The 18,459-nt window shown below is 41.9% G+C and overlaps 1 protein-coding gene across 14 annotated transcripts in view; it reads right to left on the reverse strand.

The window, feature by feature from the left end:
• Positions 1–18,459, reverse strand: part of LOC133549328 (AP-3 complex subunit beta-2) — a 55,200-nt gene that overhangs the window by 29,153 nt on the left and 7,588 nt on the right. For 10 of the 14 annotated variants that reach the window (XM_061894623.1, XM_061894620.1, XM_061894619.1 and 7 more), the window contains exons 2-17: positions 16,090–16,165; positions 13,510–13,584; positions 13,233–13,328; positions 12,398–12,558; positions 12,158–12,224; positions 9,125–9,307; positions 8,227–8,421; positions 7,789–7,886; positions 6,907–6,961; positions 6,729–6,800; positions 5,176–5,238; positions 4,978–5,110; positions 4,784–4,893; positions 4,534–4,710; positions 1,085–1,271; positions 881–1,011 (exon numbers count right to left, since the gene is read on the reverse strand). In XM_061894623.1, coding sequence (XP_061750607.1) covers positions 881–1,011; positions 1,085–1,271; positions 4,534–4,710; positions 4,784–4,893; positions 4,978–5,110; positions 5,176–5,238; positions 6,729–6,800; positions 6,907–6,961; positions 7,789–7,886; positions 8,227–8,421; positions 9,125–9,307; positions 12,158–12,224; positions 12,398–12,558; positions 13,233–13,328; positions 13,510–13,584; positions 16,090–16,165 — 1,879 coding nt within the window. The remainder of the gene's footprint in view (positions 1–880; positions 1,012–1,084; positions 1,272–4,533; positions 4,711–4,783; positions 4,894–4,977; positions 5,111–5,175; positions 5,239–6,728; positions 6,801–6,906; positions 6,962–7,788; positions 7,887–8,226; positions 8,422–9,124; positions 9,308–12,157; positions 12,225–12,397; positions 12,559–13,232; positions 13,329–13,509; positions 13,585–16,089; positions 16,166–18,459) is intronic. The other 4 variants (XM_061894622.1, XM_061894612.1, XM_061894616.1 and 1 more) reach the window with 1 other exon arrangement.

Raw genomic sequence — 18,459 nt, forward strand, 5'->3', positions numbered from 1 at the left:
CCGTATAAACAACTTTAACACTGTTACAAATATGCGCCACACTGTGAACCCACACCAAACAACAATGACAAACACATTTCGGGAGAACATCCCAGTTGTTTATACGGCCACACTCATTGTGACCTGTGTGGCTGTTGATCAAGTATATATTGCAGTCGCTTACTGCGTCTACAGAAGCCAAATACAACATGTGGCTGGGCTGGCACGCTTTTTGAACATGTTTTAGAGGACGTTAATAGCAGTGCTTCCACGATATTGTTGTTTGGTTGAAATTTGGGAGAATGATTAACCATGGAGGGGCACTAAAAATTGAGAGTCTCCCGGAAAAATCTTGGGTATACAAGCATGACGTTGTAAAGCGGCATTCATGTAAAACTTGCGGGCCGCACCAACATTAAATTCTCATATTAAGGTGCGGGCCGCAAAATAACGTCTCGCCGGCCGCAATTGGCCCGCGGGCAACAATTGGCTCGCAGGCCGCGTGTTTGAGACCCCTGGTTTAGGGTCATCTTTAGCGTAGTTGAAAGACAGCGTGTTGTCTCCTTGTGCTCTCCCTTGACCAGTTCATGTGCTTTTGCCTTAAACATGGGTGACAAGACAAAAGGCGGCGGCGGGGCGAGTGAGCTGCTGCACAGCATAAGTGACTGTCTTTGTCTGGTTCTTACTGCAAAGAAACTTGCAAACATCTGCTTTGTGAGGCCTTCAGCTCATTCATGGAGCAGCAGATGGAAGCAAAGTAAAGAGGTACAGATGGGCAGTGAGTGGATGGGTGATGTTGAGTGTGAATCCCCGCTGTTTTGACCCCCTGTGGAGCAGGAGCCACACTCGCTCCCCTCCCACCGTCAGTGTGACTGTATGTTACTGTTGCCACTGCACGCACAGACTCCTTCACCTCCACGTTGCGCACGGAGGGATCTGGGGCGGCTTCAGGCCAATCGGGCAACTCCTGGTAGCCCCCGGCTTTGGCGTTCAGCAGGTGGGACAATGAACCCAACTGGAAGTGGTCTCGATCTAGACAGGGACAGCGCTAGGTAATCAGAAGAGGGACAAGTATACAGCTTGTCGTCTCCCATAAGCACTGTACCTTTAAACGGAGACTCGAGGACGGGCGCAGGCTTGAGGGCGAGGAACAGTTTCTTGGCGTACTTGCTGAGCGCTCCGCTCTTCTCGGTGGGCACGATGAGCTGGCGGATGAAGCGTGCCCGATCACGGATGTCGTAGTTCTGGTCGTACTTGGCCAGGTTGAGGACGTACTGTGTCAACAGTTTAGTCTGAGGGAATAAGGAATAAAGTGAGATTTCAGTTCAATTTGGAGTTGCTGCAGTAGTTCTAGTAGACTTAAAACCACTAGTAACAGAAGGAGATTGGGCGACAATAAAGGTTTTTTATCTACGTGAGTGAAAATATGAATTGCTGCATTTTGTTTCCGTGGTACAATCAGAGTTAACTGCACTTATTTTTGGAATTTTACCTATCATTCACAATCCCTATGTAAAACAAGAACACATGTTTTTCTTTTTTTTATGCATTGTAATTTGTGAATATGGAAAGTACGAGGTGGCTAACCTTGAAGCTAATTGGAGTTATCTATTGCACCCATTAAACCCTCTAAAAACATCCAGAAGCTGTCAACAATACTTCATTTATAACTTTGTGACCTGAATATTAACCAAATATTAGCGATATTGTTATCGTAAGTGCTAAAGCAGAGGAACTATTTTTAGCGACACCGTGATCTCAGAGAGCTAAATAGCTTATGTAGCTATTGACAGACTAAGGCGGTGAGCTGCTGCATCGCCTCTAAATTGGTAAAATTAATTCCATCCATTTTTTACCACTTGTCACTTTCGGAGTCACGGGGGTACTGAAGGCTATCCCAGCTGCACACGGCAGAAAGTGGAGTACACCCTGGACAAGTCGCCAGGCCAACACAAATAGACAACAATCACGCTCACGTTCACACACTACGGCCAATGTAGTGTTGCCAATGAACCCTGCCCCCAGGTGTATGTCTTTGAAGGTAAGCAGATGCTGGAGTGCCCGGAAGGTACCCATGCAGTCACGGGGAGAACATGCAAACTCCACACAGAAATACCCCGAGTCTGGGGATTGAACCCAGGACCTCCTTATTGTGGAGCACCTGCACTAACCCCGGTCCACCGAGCTGCAATAAAATTTAATTCTAGATTATAAATCATATTTCTCATTCTCACTTGTAATGTAGCCACCGGGCTGCAATAAAATTAATTCTAGATTATAAATCATACTTCTCATTCTCACTTGTGAAGTAGAAGGTTGTGGCCATAAACTGAGAAGGGGGTCAACTTAGACCCGGAGATCACGAGAAAGACACAAAAAAACTACTGTTTGCGCCATCCTTTTTGTTGGTTGAGGATTATGATTAAATCTTCATCTATACTGGAAAACAAACATCCCATCAGTTGGCATCCCAATGAGCGCAGACATTGTACTGTTTGTGATTGTTTTATTATGTTCGTAGTTTGCATTTTTTTGTTTAACACTTAAGAATAGTGCTACATGCTGGATCTGCTTATCACTACGCTTCTAAAACTTGTAGATCATCCTCCCTATATTCAGGCTCAAAAATATAAGGTTTTTGATCATCATTTGTACCAAAATAGCTGTTGTTAGCTCTCATAAAGTCTGCCATGATTTTTTATAAAAATGGCGAAAGTTGTGATGCGTCTGTGAAATTAATGCAGCACTGTATGCTTAAAATTAGCAAAATACGTCAATATTACATGTTATTATGAATGTGCCTGTTACTACGTTACATATATACTTACGTGTATATAAAAATGTTGATGGAGGTTTGTGGAATATTAGTACTAGTTCATCATTAAAATTATAATAAAAAATAAGGGACCACATCACTTTCATATTAATGTTTGGTAACATCAAATACTCCTTATTTCCATTTATTTACTTTTATAAATTAAAAACCATTTGGGGTCTTACCTTTTATTTGTATCTGATCTGAAGTACATCCTATCCTTCTCTGAGAAAATGTATTCTTTTGTAAAAGTAATATCACCTTCAGTTTTCTGTCAAAGTTCAGTTTGGAGATGTTTTTAAGCTTGGATATACATGTATAATTCTCCATTTTGGCAACTAAATTCATTCATGCAATTAGCAGAGCATTAAAATAACCTTTCTTATATTTGACTTGTGGCTATACAAAACAAAAAAAACACAGCTCGCTTTCTCCTTGAAGAGAGGTAGCAACAGGCACCTGCAAGCTCAAGTATGGCCCCCTCCTCATGGTGAGTCACTATTCTGACTCAGAGTACTACAGCGCCTCTCAGTATGATTTTTCTGTATTTATAGTCTGATTAGCAAGAATAATGATGTCACACTTTCATTAAACATATTATACAGGCTGTAGATTGTACATTGTAAAAAGTAGGGGTGTAACGAGATAGAACAAGAGATTTACACAATATTGTTTGTTGAAAGGCTGTCTCGTGAAGAACGCAGTCAAAAGTAGTTTTATTTTTATTTTTGTTTAATAGTTAATACAAAACATTTTATTTTGTGGTACTTTGTATATGCAATGACAATAAAAAGGAATCCATATCCGCCGGGTCTTGAAGAACACATTTTTTGCGCACACAGGGCTAAACTGCCTCTCATGGACGCCAAGATATGACAGGAAAGCAACCCCGACAATACAGCCGAAGCATTGATACACTTAAGAGACCACTTAAAACCCCCAAAAATATCTCCTCAAAAAATAAATGTAATTGTATTTACTTTACTTTTTATTTTGTGTTTGTTGGTGGAAACATGTTTGACAGTTAAAAGCTCATTGATGCAAAGTTATAGACTTCAAAGTGTACCGGCATTGTTTTGTGACTCAGGAAAATGTAAAAAAAATGTTGTCCAATCATACAGTATACTGTATACCTTGTCAGAGTACAGGAGATTTCTTAAAAGCAGGAGCTTTGTTAGTTATTCTGACTCCCTCGCCTACGAGCCCAACACCTGCCAGTCATGGGCCCTCGGAATTGTGTCATGAGATGTATCGTCCCACCCCCAAAGACCATGCTGAGTGATGACTGCTGAGAAAACTCTGGTCCCGTTGACACTCCACACTAAATATGACTTTTTGCCGCTTAAGTGACACAGATCAGACTTTTTTTGCCTGTCAAAACTCTCCTAAGTGCTTAAAAACTGATCTTTTCACAATGGATCCAGACTACAACAGGAGGAGGTCCGAATCCGATTGGAGTCTCATCTTTTCAAATGTGACTGCAGTCTTATCGGCAATGCTACCGGAATGCGACTTTTTGTCAGCTATGGGCAAGCTACGACATTCCAACGTCTTGTATTTGGGTTTCTGCCCTGTATATGATCAGGAAATGGGCACATTTAGTAAGTTTAACCAAAGAAAATGTTTGAAAAATTATAATCATGAAAAAAATACATTCATAGCACAGGTTAATAAACAAATAACTACAAATCACCTGCCTAGTCTGATCACACGTGTCTAATAGGCGAGTTCTACTGTACCTGTTTGGAGTTGGTGAGATAGAGCTTGGCGGCCAGGTTGAGTATCTGCAGCTTGACAATGTCCTCCTCGTTAGTGAAGGACTTTGCCATCTTTCTCAAGACGTCCGGGGCAATCTTGGGTACGTGCTCGCAGTATTCTCCAATCAGCCACAGAATGCTAGCACGCGCCATCGGCACCTAAGATCATAACATTTTCAGCGCGATGCGAGACAATTACACCAAAACAGAAGCAAGTAAAATATGCACTCGCCTGGATGTTGTCCGTCAGTTTGGCCATGTGCTTGATGATGTCGCTGTGCTTCTCGGGCTGCATCTGCAGCAGCTTCTTGATGACCACCACCGACTCGGCTACCACTAACTCTGTGGAACATGACCGGGGGACGCACATTGGTATACCAAAGGACGGGTAGAAATTATGCGCATGTCAGGCTTCAAAGTACTCACCGTCTCTGTTGGACAGCAGCTGCACCAGGCCGTTCAGGCACGTGTCCCTCACCTCCCCGATGTTGGTGGCGCAGCGGCCGATGGCTTGGATGGTGGCGGCGACAAAGTCTTTATCCATGCTTTTAATGTACGTCTGCCCAAAAGAGAGAACCCTCGCTCAGTACTCCTTGCCGGTGGCAAATTTGGATGACAATGTACCTGAAACTCTCTGAGAATAGTGGAAATGTTGGTCTCATTGGCCAGATTGGTGAGAACCTCCAGCTGCAAGAGACAGAAAAAAAATGATGACTTTTTTGGATCCTGCAGACCGGCTAACTTTGAAGACAATTTTTTAATTTCAAAAGCTTTCGATCAGGGTTGAGCGTTTGACGTGACATCGATTCAGTAACCAACCACTACTCTTGCCGACTATTTAGCTCGCTAGCTTCCTTTGTCGCTAGCGAACAATTGTAATTAAAGAAATAATGGGAGTGTTATTTCAGCTGGAACCAATTAATGCTTTACAACAGTAAAATTGAATGCAAATGTTGATCTAAAATCAGAGGAGGTGGTGGCAGAGGTGAGCTGTAATCACCTTCCAAAAAGTCTCATGAGGCAAGATGGTTTGCATCGGGAGGAGTGAGCGGGTGTAGTCAGGGGCGCCGAAAAGAGGGGGCAAAGGAGATGGATTCTAGGGGCCCATGATGGAGGGGGGCCCAGAGAGGCTCCTAATGATGATGCAATTATAATACAGAGGGGTCCTGTAAAGATACAGGGGCCCTGTAAAGATTATTTTCATGGGGCCCAAAATCCCTAGCGGCGCCCCTGGGTGTAGTGTCGAGCGGTGTTTCTTAACCATAGACCTTTGTTGGGCTGCCAAAAAATATCTGTTTCTCAGCTGTGGTTTGTTTGGACCGCAACGCCACTCGGTTGTAATACACTTTTCCACCACTTGTGGCAGAAATTATATTCTCAAACAAACAAAAGAAGTGTGGAGCTAAAGTCAAAGACGTTTCTTAAGCGCAAGAATTAGGACCAAAGTAGCGAAGCTTTCGTTGATCTATTTCAGCACAAAAAAATTGTATGTAAATATATTTTTCATCAGTTAATCTCTCCGGGCACTCCGGCTTCCTAACACCTCCAAAAACATGCACCTGGGGATTAGTTGATTAGCAATACTAAATTGGCCCTAGTGTGTGAATGTGAGCGTGAATGTTGACTGTCTATCTGTGTTGGCCCTGTGATGAGGTGGCAACTTGTCCAGCCAGCTGAGATAGGCTCCAGCATCCCCCGCAACCCCAAAAAGGGACAAGCGGTAAAAAATGGATGGATGGATGGATGGCTGGAAATGTATTAGTCCTTATGTAGTATATTTTGTTAGCATTTATTTTTCGATTCAGCCAAAGTGATGCATGGTAAATAAATGTTTGTGATTAAAACATGGTTTCATATCATTTGACAAGTTTGTATACTGTAAGTATGTTAGATATAATTATTGAATCTGATTTAAAATCAACAGTAAAATTACTATTTCAGTGGTAGTATTGGAGTGAAACGTTGGGCCCCGAGGTCAAAAAGGTTAAGAACCCTTTGTGTACAGTACACTGCCACTGGTGCCTCAACACAGAAGCATAAACCAGACTTGAAAGACTTAACTCAAAGCTGAAACCAGCAAGTTTCCCCCTTTTAGGAGTTTGTGCTTTCCTGATTTATTAAGCATGAGTGTTGTATTGAAACTACCTTGCTGTAATATTAAATATATTGAAAAGAACCTTGAGTATTTTAATCTGGGTCGGGTCTGTGGAACGGATGTAGAAACTCTTCAGGTATGGTTCAAACATCCCCTGGGAGAGACAACAAAAGGAGAGTTTTTAAGTAACACACTCACACACACACACGCACACACACACACACACACATGCAGACAAGGTATATGAGATTATAACTCACCCTTCTCTTGATAGTCATAGTAGCCACATTCTGAAGAACCACATACTGGACTTCACTGGAAAAAAAGTGCGTATTGTGAGGCAGACGCACTAACCCCTCTGCCACCGTGAAGCCATATATGTATATATATATACATATATATATGTGTATGTATGTATGTAGCTATATATGTGTATGTATATATGTATGTATACATATATACAACGTTCCCTCTAAGGTACGCGCCTGTGCAATTGCACACTGCTCACGCGTCTTCTGCGCACGGCAAATCTAGGCCGCGCACAAAATCGAATTAAAAGATAAGCGCATAACAGTGTATATATATATGTATGTGTGCATTTATATATATATGTTTATATATATATATATATATGTCAATATATGTATATATATGTGTATATGTATATATGAATATGTATGTATGTATGTGTGTGTGAGTACTGTATATTTTATATGTATAATATGTGTACTGTATATTATATATATATATATAGTACACACATGCACTGTATATAATGTATATATGTATGTGGGAAATGCAAATGTTGATGCTTCTCTGACCTGCAGCATTAGTCTCACATAATAAAGGTGTTTTGTGTTTGGTGCTCAATTAAACACAACATTTGCACCATATAAAACAGTATGTCACTACTGATCTGACGTTTACTTTTTAAAAACATTTTTTTAACAACTTTAAGCCTTGTTCAGCTGTTTAATGACGTATACTATTCATGTTTAGCTAACTTTTACTGCAAATAATATCGGCTACAAACATCACCCTCCTTGATTATTAATAATCGGAAATGGCCCTGAAAAAAACATATTGGACGATCTCTAATATTGATGCATTAATTGGCAGTACCTTAAGAGCGTGAAACCCACCTGTGACTCCGCAGAAGACGCACGAGAGCCTTGGCAATTACCCCGACTTCTGCTTTGGGGGCAAGATGGAAGTAGAGCTGAGCCACTGCCATGACCACCTGCAGCACAGAAGAGAAAAACAAAAAGTCCTTATGTTGCCACTTGATTGGATCCACGCCTCATGCTGACGTGTATAGGGTTCACTTGGAACACACTGAAGTATGGTTAACAACATCATAAGAGGCAGTTATAGAAGGAGAGCAGTGACGTTTTCGGTCTTTTCTTTTAAAAAGTGTCCTCATCTCGGGACGAGAGGTCCAATGCTTGAAGACACTAGACGCTTGAAAACATGGAGCAAGGTCAAGCCTCTGGTGAACATGTTGAATAACGTGAGCTGTGATGATGTCTGATGCTATATGATGCCCAAGCATTTTAGCTGCAGAGAGTCCGGGTTCTTACAGCGGCATTGCGGCTCTGCAGGAGCGGCTTAGTGTTCCTCAGCAGCAGCCGGTGGTCCGGATCCATCACGTACGGTTTCCTCTTGGCCATGGCGGCGGCCTCCACCTTCTTCTCCTTTTCTTCCTCGTCTTCGTCCTCTTCGTCATCGGAGCCGTAGAAGGTCTTGTCACCCCCACCGTCCTCCAGCAGGGACTCCTGTATAAAAGATGAGAGTATTCATTACATTATTAGTACAATCAAATTTATTGTCATTGCCCTTAAAAAGTACGACAAAATTAGTTTTCAGTACGACCTGTCCAAGAAATAGACGTACAAGTTAGAGGGGTATACAAAACAGGAAGACTGATGTGTTGCCACCTGGCTGCGCCCTTAAAGTAATAGGGAGGAAAGGTAAACATGGGGGTAGGAGGAGGAGAAAAAAAAAAAAGCAACTCCCAAACTAAACTACTATTGGGGAGCTCAGTTTGACACCACAAAAAAAAACCTTAAGCAACAGTAAGCACATAAGAGCACATATTTACGACACACAAAAACTTGAGACATGCGCTGCTCTGTAGTCCATAATACCGCAGGGGAGGGAAGTGGCAAAAGCCTGGGATGTGGGGGTGGGGTGTATGTGTGTGTATTCGTGTAGTAGTCCATGGACGTGTGTTTTGTCCATAAGCCTGGAAGTCGCTCCATTTGGCTTTTTTTTTTTTTTTTTTTTTTTTTTTAGAATACAATGAATTATTGCACTTACAAAGTACAAATAAATTAGTTTTCAGCACAACCTATCCAAGAACATCCAATTAGTTAAAACACTGTATTTGTGTGGGCAAAGAGGCTAAAGGTTGAGTTGTTTCCCAATGAGAGCCTTAATTCAACACACAAACTACAGAATATGATATGTCAAACTTACGTTTATGTTCGGGTTGAGGAACTGGGTCCTGGCGTAGCGGGTCAGCATGTTGATTATGACCACCTGACCCCACTCCTCCACGTCGATCAGAAGGTTACACAGCTTCCTGTAGTTCTTGTGGATCAGGTCGATCCGCTCGGGGCACACCTCCTCAAAGGCCATAACGACGCTGCCCGCCACCAGCTGTGACATTAAACATTCAGGGGCATAGTTGAGGACTCGGTTTCAAGCTATTCCTTTTGCAGAGGTTGACACTTACAATTTAGACTGCTTTTAAGGATTGCTTATTAAATATTCATGCACAATACACATTAGTATAGAAGATACTATGCTTGCAAGTACATACGAAATGAACTAATGAACATGAGTCTGAACGATGACTAAACCTTTTAGCAATCTTTTAGTTTGACGGACAATATCGTGTTGTTTAACAAGTGTGAAGATGTGCAAAGGGGAATGAAACAAGACAAGCACATTATGTTCTTCAATGGACTGATTTCCATGGACTTTGCTAAGTCACTGATCAAATCAATTTGATCAAATCACTGGTCATTTACAAGTACATCTCAATGGAAGGTGTGAATCGTTTTGCTGTTTTCGGTCACAGAAAGAATCTCACAGATAAATGGGAGAATATAACCACCACGCTCACCTCAGTAGCTGCAGACATCCTCGGCGTTTGCCTGAGGACTAACTCAACATTGGATATCGAACGCTTCCCTGGATCTTGTTAATCAATGTCAAGAGGCGAAACTACTCGGGAATGAGGAATACCCAGATCTAGGAAAGAAGGCACAGTCTCTGACATTATAGAACCACCTGGCTCCACCGCATTGCATATGCAGCGGACAACAACTTTATGGCAGGTTATCTCCGGCTAGCCTATCAATCAATTAAAGAGCTGTGCCAAGCAGGAAAGCGCCACCAGAAAGCATCACCACTATTTGCATTAGACGGTGCCACCATCAACACAGATCCCAAGACCAAACTCTAACACTGCACAGCACTACACAAATACTATCTGCAAGCTCTCTCCCGCTGCATCGGACACGCTGAAGCAGTTTGCTGATTCTGCCCTCAAAGATTGCCCTGTAAATCTAGACCCGGCATCTATCACCAAACTGTCAGATGCCATCAAGAAGCTTCCATCTGGGAGAGCCCCAGGCGCAGACAGAGTCACAGCAGAGATGATAGGAGCTGCACTCACCCCTGTCATCCACCAGCTTGAATGCCAAATTATCTGGGCCTAAAAGCGTGTCCCTCAAGACTGCAGAGACCAAGGTATACTTTCTCTCTATAAGAGCAAGGGTGACAGTCGGAACACACCGAAGTACCGGTCCATTACACTTCTCTCTGTCCCAGGCAAGGTGATTACTGCCGTCATCCTGACAAATATTTACACCCTGGTGCTCACCACGCGGCGCCCGCAACAGGCTTGCTTCACTTCACACTAATCAACTGCGGATTGCATTCTGGCTATAAACATCCTTGCACAATAGAGGAGGGAATATTGCGACTCTCTTTATGCAGCCTGTGTAACTAAACTCAGCCTTTTGACTCTCTGGACAATAACATTTTCTGGCAATTCCTGAAAGGTATTGCCGTCCCAAAGAAGTATATTAATATTCTCTGGGATCTTCCCACAAACACACCCTGCAGAGTAAAAGCAGAGGGCAGCATGTCAAATCCTTTGTTGCCACCTCTGAAGTGGGACAGGGTTGCGATTCCGCTACAAACCTATTCAACTTTGGTGTTGACTACTAGATCCTGGGCACTCTTCACCGCTGCCCCAGTCTTGAAATCAACTTCTACTTCTGCTTCACAGAACCGTGCCGATGATGTTGTACTGTTCTACAATCACCTGGATACCATCACCTAAGCATTGTTAGTATTAACATAAGAAGCCTTAGCCGTGGGCCTTACCAACAGCTGGGAAAAGATAAAAATTCAATCCCTGTCAGTCTTCCTACCGCCCCCACAACAGGTCATCACCGTTTATGACCAGTAGGTTGAAGTGGTCCAAAACTTTGTGTATCTAGGATCCAAAATTGCCCGATTTTGCTCGCCAGATCCTGAAGTTGCATGTCGTCTGCAGCAGTGTTGTGATGCTTTCGGTCGCCTCCAAAGAGTGTGGCGGAGTGTGAGGATTAAAACAACCACAAGATGCATAGTATACATTCCTGATTATCCTTTACGGATGTGAAACTTGGACTCTTTTTTTTTTTTTTCCCTAGTGGCTACTCGCCATCGAGATACATTTCACATTTACTGCCCCGAAACATCCTTCAAATCCAGTGGTTCCATTACTGTATGTCACATATGATGCAGTTCACGAAAAGCAGATTGTTGTACTGCTATTTCCACTGCAAAAAAGAGGGGTAGGCTGCAATTCCTCGGCCATGTCGCAAGAATGGATGACGGCGTGTGGGCGCCCAACACCCAGGGGCTTGCGCTATCCACGTGGCTGTCCACGCATGACCAGGGCGTCCCAGATAAGATCAACCAGGCCCCTGTCGGACCTTATCGCCCTCGCCCAGGACCACCCTGCCATCAGACGGCTGGCTCCCACAGTCACTTAGTGGCTAAGCGAGGCTTCTATTTCTTCTGCTTAACACTTTGCTCAGACGAGACTTGTAAAGTCATCAATAAAGAGACAGACAGAGTCATCAGAAACAGACAACAGCTATATGCCATCCTTGTGAAATTCCTCCCAACTGGCTACAAGAACTGACAGTTTTTTTTACATTCTGGCTGGGTTCTTGCCCTCACATGATCCAGGGAACGCCGGTGACGTTTGGCGGAAACAACCCAGAGAGCCTCTGTAAATATATATCATTTGGTGGATGCAAATAAATGTAACTGAATAATTAATTGAAACAAGGGTCTGACAATGTTCCTTTTCCCTCTGATCATTTGAACACACAGCGAGGGGACTTGGTCGAGGTCTTTGGGGTCCGTCACTGAACAACACAGAGAGGCTTGTTTTCTGATTAATCAAATCGTGAGGGGAAAGAAGAGAGAAGAAAAACTCACTGTGGTTTTGTCAGCAAGTAGTTTCTCAATGACTTCAATCAGCTGGTCTTTCTGTTCTGGATCCAAACTGAGGACACCCAAGAAGCAATGGCAGACTCAACAAGTAAAATAGTATTTCAAGTCATATCAACATTGATTACACAGGTTGTTTTTTTTCTCCCACAGTTCCACTCTCCAATGTTGGTATACGTGTATTTTTATTTAACGTGGTCAGTAGTGAATACCCGTCTCAAAGTGTACCTGTAGAGTTTGGGGATGGCGTGGGCAGCCGTCTTCCTGACGTACGGCGACATATCAGACGCAGCCTCCTTGATGGCCAGCATCATAATGGGAACGATGATGGTGACTCGGATGCTCGAGAGGACCCGCAGGGCGCTAGCTCTGATCAGTTGGTTGGGATCCTGCAGAAGTACAGGGAGATGTGTCATGTGTCGACTTTTCTTCCCCAGGAGATTATGTAATCATTGCTGTTAGTTTATCTGTTAGTTTAATTAATTACCAAAATAACTAAGTTATGGGCAAATTTTCAGGAAATGTCCGAAACTAGATAAGGAAAAACTGATTAGATATTGAGCCTGATTATATTACGTTATCTTATGTTTTACACTTCAGTTTGTATGCTACAGCAGTGGTCCCCAACCGGGCCGCAGAAGAATTTTTTATTAATTTTAATATGTTTTTTATTTTTATTAAATCAACACAAGATACACTTACAATTAGTGCGCCAACCCATAAAATCTCCCTTTTTCATGACAAAGAAAAAAAAAAAAAAGAAGCCTTGACCGGTCCGCAGCTACAAAAAGGTTGGGACCCACTGTCCTACAGCATCCCAACGGAGACAAAGATAGCGTAAGACTTACAAGAGTGTTCACTCTTGTTTCTTTCATTCCACAAAAACTCGAAAAAGTTATGAGTGGAATTATTTTCAACTTTCAGGAAATGTCAGAAATAGGATAATGAACAAGAAGTACTTCCTTTGCTATTGGGAATTAGAGACTAGCAGAGGTCTGCGCTCTGAGTGCTTACAGTTTTGATAACATTGCTTGACAAACCAAAGGTGGATTTTGTGCTCTACCTTCAAGCCTCGCTGAAAGGTGGAGATGGAGAGCAGTGCAAGGTCTTGCTGCTCCTCGGCATAACGCACCAAGTAAACGTAGACCAGCTTCTTCACCTGGATGAAGCACAGAGGGAGACAGGAGGAGATAAAGTGCTGTGATTCACGGCGAAAAGAGGTGGAAGGAAATTGCTATTTCATTCAGGTGAGATAAAGCCATACCACACGAGGCTGGAAAAATGTGATAAGACGGTGCATATATTACACAGAGGGGGTGGAGAGGGGAAATTATGCATACCTCAATATTTTTACAAGCCACATTTTTCACCACGGCGGGGAAAAGGTCTGATGCGTTTTTACCTCGAGCAATCATCTGTGGGGAGTATAAGAAGCACAAAGGCACAAACTCAGCAATGTGCAATGTGACATCACAGCAGAGAGGATTTGGACTTTTATATATTTTATACTTGGGCTCCTGCACGAACACTAGCTGAGCAAAGAGTAACTGCGTTATGATTATTTCACCACCGACAGTGCCCTTCTTGTAGCAGTTTATGATCCCGTTATGATTTTTTTTTTCTATACTTAAAACACTTGCTTGTGGTCTACATAACATGTAATGGTGGTGCTTTGGTCAAAATACTACATAGATTATGTTTTATAGACCATTCCTAAGCCGCTTTCTGACTGTCTCTTCAGAATACAGCTTTTTGTGGGCGGTCTCATTTACATCCCGCAGCCCCTCCTCGAGGACAAGCCCCCTCGAGGACAAGCCCCCTTTGACCCCGTCAGCCATGTTGTAATTTTTTTTTTAGACCTTCCATATGGATTCTACTGTCACATGTAAGTTTGAAATATACGTTACTTTGTATTAGAAATGACAACAGCAAAGGATTTTAGCATGCATGTGCATATACGAGCCAGTCTGCCCCACAACAAAAATATAGTGAAAAAGAAGGAACTTAGTAACTATCAGTGATGGGCAAGGTACTTGGAAAATGTAGTAAACTAAGCTACAAGTTACACTCGATTAAATGTAGCTAAGCTACAGGGGAAGGTATCCTCGCAGAATTGTAACTAGCTATAGTACAAGCTACACGGCAAAAGTAGCTTGCTACATCAAAGCTACATTTAACGGCATTTCTATCTATTGGCCCACATGTATAATATCAATGTTCATGAAACTGAGAGTGTACAAATGGACTCAATAAGGGTCCATTACTATCAACTATCTGTCATTTAGCTGGGGACACCCTAAACTACCTCTAGGAATTCCCACACCCCACTGTATGTATTTATTTAAATTGCCTTTCTTTGGTCCAACCCTATAATGTTATTCATTTTCTTTACCTACAGTAAAAAAACAGCATCTTTATATATTTTGACCAAAAAAAAAGACCTTAATGTGTGTTCCTAAATTTGTGTTCCACGTCGTTGATGAAGAGAGCAGTTAGGATTTTGGTTTACAGGGTAAACAAGTAAAATTGAAGGTTTTGGCCATTGATTTCTCTTAACGCATACATTGGTCTAAATATGGCCAAGGAAATGCAATATTGTGGGTTTCCTGCATGTCATCTTCATTACTAGAGGAAAAGTTTAATCTGCAGGAGAGAATCCCTCTGCCATTTTCAAGTGATTATTTTTTTTGAGCGGTCAGCTTAAAGCGTCCCTCTGTCTCCGACTCCCTCATCATCAGGTGACATGAGTGCGTGTGTGTTAGGATTTTGCTTTCTGGTTTCAATGGCCCCGCCTTATCTGGCCTCTGATTGGCCAGTCCGTAAATTTTCGCCCTAACCTAACTAATCATTATGGATTTTCTCCGTATGTATGGATGTTCTCATTTATCCAGGTCATTGTATTGTCTTTATTTTTTTGGCCTGAATTTTTACTCCATTTTCTCTCATTGTAGCTTTGATATAAACTACCTCACTACATGCGTCTAAAAGTCAAGCCACTGGGAAATTAAACTTAGACTTAGACAAACTTTAATGATGCACAAGGGAAATTTTTCCACAGAGTAGCTCAGTTACAAATGATGGAAAAGATGGAAAGGAAAATGCAGGCATAAAATAGACTAAAAATTTACCATAGCAGCAATATAAAATATAACATATGTAGTATTTACATAATATATGTACAGTATATGATATATACTGATTTTATTTGTTTATATCATATATACAATATATAAAAATTACCATGTACCATATTACAGTAGTAGTGTCAAAGCGCTTTGAGTACCTTGAAGGTAGAAAAGCGCTATACAAGTACAACCCATTTATTTATTTATTTACAGTATATGTAACAGCTGCAGCATAAAATAGAAAGTAGATCCAGCAGAAAATAGACATTATAGACAAAGAGAGGTAGCTAACATAGAAGGTGTCCGCTAATAGACAGATATCATCTATTGCTGTATGGCGAGTAATTATACAGCTGGAAGGAGTGCGGAATGAGGGAGTTCTTAAATCTAGTTCTAGAAATATAGTTAAGCTACATAACTTAGCTACATGTAGCTTGTTACTGGCCATCACTGGTAACTATAACGTCGAACTACAACTAAATAAAAATGGCGCACTCTTGCAAAGTCCTTCAGGTAATTCTCTACCATGTATCCGCTGACGTAACTAAAGCAAATTACTTCACTCAAGTTTTAAATTTCAAATGTTTGGAAAAAGGGAAGAAGTTAGAAAAATATCTCCGCCATGCTTCCATGGTTTGATTTTAAATTTTGGGTTTATGGCGATCCTAAATACATAAAAACTGCTACCAACAGGTGAAGTTTGGTTTTGCGTAATATGTCCCCTTTAAGTCTCTCACAGTGTAGTTTCAGGACAGCTTTTAGGGCTCTTCCAACACGGAAAAGATGATTACTCACAGCCACGATGCGTTTCATGGCCTCCAGCTTCAGCGAGTCTTTGTTGCTGTCGAGCATCTCCTTCAGGTCGTCGTGTCTGACAGTGGGAGAGACAGAAAATATCTACATATATATATGGTTTGTGCCAAGACTGGTGTAGTATCTACTGTAATACGAAACAACATGTTTTTCCAGATTGTGGAAATCTACATTCCTGAGAGCAAGCAGACAGCCAGTTCTGTTAAACAGCGGCCCATCATTGTAGGCAGGTAATACAATATGGCCATTATGTGTGACATGCAAATGTGGATTGCATACATTTCAACAGAAAAAGGCTTAGTAAATCTGTCGATGGTATGCCGTAGTGCAGACATTTTACCGTGAGGGTCAGTAGCAGTTAGTTATGGCCTAAGCAAGATGCTTAGGACCACGTTTTGCAATCTCTGTGCCATGGCACACTATTGTACCGTGAAATATTGTTTGGTGTGCTGTGGGAGCTTACGAAATTTGACCTATTTGCTTAAAAACATTTTTTTGCAAACCAGTAATTATAATCTGCAAATGTGCCGTTGAGTGTCTGTGCTGTCTAAAGCTCGGCAGAGTAACCGTGTAATACTTAGTAATAATTCAGTAGGTGGCAGCTTCCAACCCGCACCAAGCCAGCGTGGAAGGTGTAGGCTAATAACCAGCATGAAAAGTACGCCAAATGGCAGAAACATGCTGAAGCTTTCGTCCAGCAGTGGACTGACAACGGCTGATGATGAGGTGGCAGCTGGTAGCTAATTGCTTTGTAGATGTCGAGAACGACGACAATGGTTTGCAGGTAAAAAGGTGTCTATGCTTAAACCAAAAATAAAAATAGGCGAGTGCCGCTAACAAAAGGCATTGAAGTTTAGGGAAGCTTATACAATGCTAAAACTGAACTGCCTGCAAAGTAAACAAAAACAGAATGCTGGACGACAGCAAAGACTTACAGCGTGTGGAGCAGACGACGTCTACAAAGTACATCCGTAAATGATATGACAACAATTAACAATATAGGAGCGCAAGACAAGAACTAAAACACTACACAGGAACACACCAAAAAACTAATAATAAGTCACAGCATGATGTGACAGGTCGTGACAGTACACCTACTTTGAGACAAGAGCTATAGTGATGCATGCTTGGTTAGGTTTTAAAGTCATATCCAAAAATTGCTAGAATGACTTGGTTATGGTTTGAATTCATATCAAACAATTGCGAGAACGACTTTTTATTGTCAATATCAGCTGCTGAGTTTAATTTTTTAATGTTTTCTGCTGGTAGTGTGCCTCAGAATTTTTTCAATTAAAAAAATGTGCCTCGGCTTGGAAAAAGGTTGAACGACACTGGCTTAGGGAACATTCACATACACAAACATGCCTTTACATGGTCATGGTGAAGTCAACTCCAGAACCATGAACCTGACAAATTGAAATTACATAATCTCGGTCTACAATGTACGCTTACAAATTGGGAACATTTTTGGGCAAGGCAACAATACCCACAGACACACTCCAACATCAGAGCTGTTAGTAGACCACAACCGGCCTCATTCAATTCTATCTTCAGGGATAATTAAATACTGTAGCGTTCCACAAACCAGTTTCCATGGCAACCAAAGGTGCAACGAAATAATCTCCTGCAGACCTTAGTTTCTACTGTGGCTCCAGTGAACAGACATCTTGGATTAGAACATCTCAGCAGAACAGTGGACACACGAACACGAACTACCCAACCAAAGCTAATTTGTTTAATGGCTCCTTCTAATGAATTTACAAGCATGGCTGGACTTGCTAGGCAATGAGCTGTATGGACTGTTTGAGGAAGAACCGGTTATTGTGGCCTAATTGAAAGAGTAAGAACACCATGACTATAACTATAATAATATCAATATAATAATAACTAGCAAATCAAGTAAACATGTTTAGAAGCCTCATGGAAAAAGAAATTTGGGTTTCTTCCCAAAGACCCAGCAGTAATTTGACACTAACTCTTCCTTCTTTAATTTTGGAGCTACAAACAGCTCTGAATTATTCAACCACAGGAGCACCCCAGGGCTCGAGTTACCTGATACGAGATCAACCAGACTCTCCACCTGGAAAAAGATGAGTTGTATTACACGGAAAGCAAGTTAGTATGAAAACGCATTTGCATGATTCTGAAGCGTTTTGACATTCCCAGCTTTGATATTGGAAGGATACCTAAATCAGCATATGCATCACAAGCAAATTTAGGTTAGCAACCAATGCCCTCGTAAGGCGGGAGCGCACACGCCGTGCCTTACGAGGGCAAACTGCCAAACTGACTTTGGAACAGATGAATTTTATTTCCATCATTAGACTTTTGGACTGTGTTCTATGTCCTGGG

This window comes from Nerophis ophidion, linkage group LG03 (assembly GCF_033978795.1).
Source record: "Nerophis ophidion isolate RoL-2023_Sa linkage group LG03, RoL_Noph_v1.0, whole genome shotgun sequence".
NCBI classification, from domain to species: domain Eukaryota; kingdom Metazoa; phylum Chordata; class Actinopteri; order Syngnathiformes; family Syngnathidae; genus Nerophis; species Nerophis ophidion.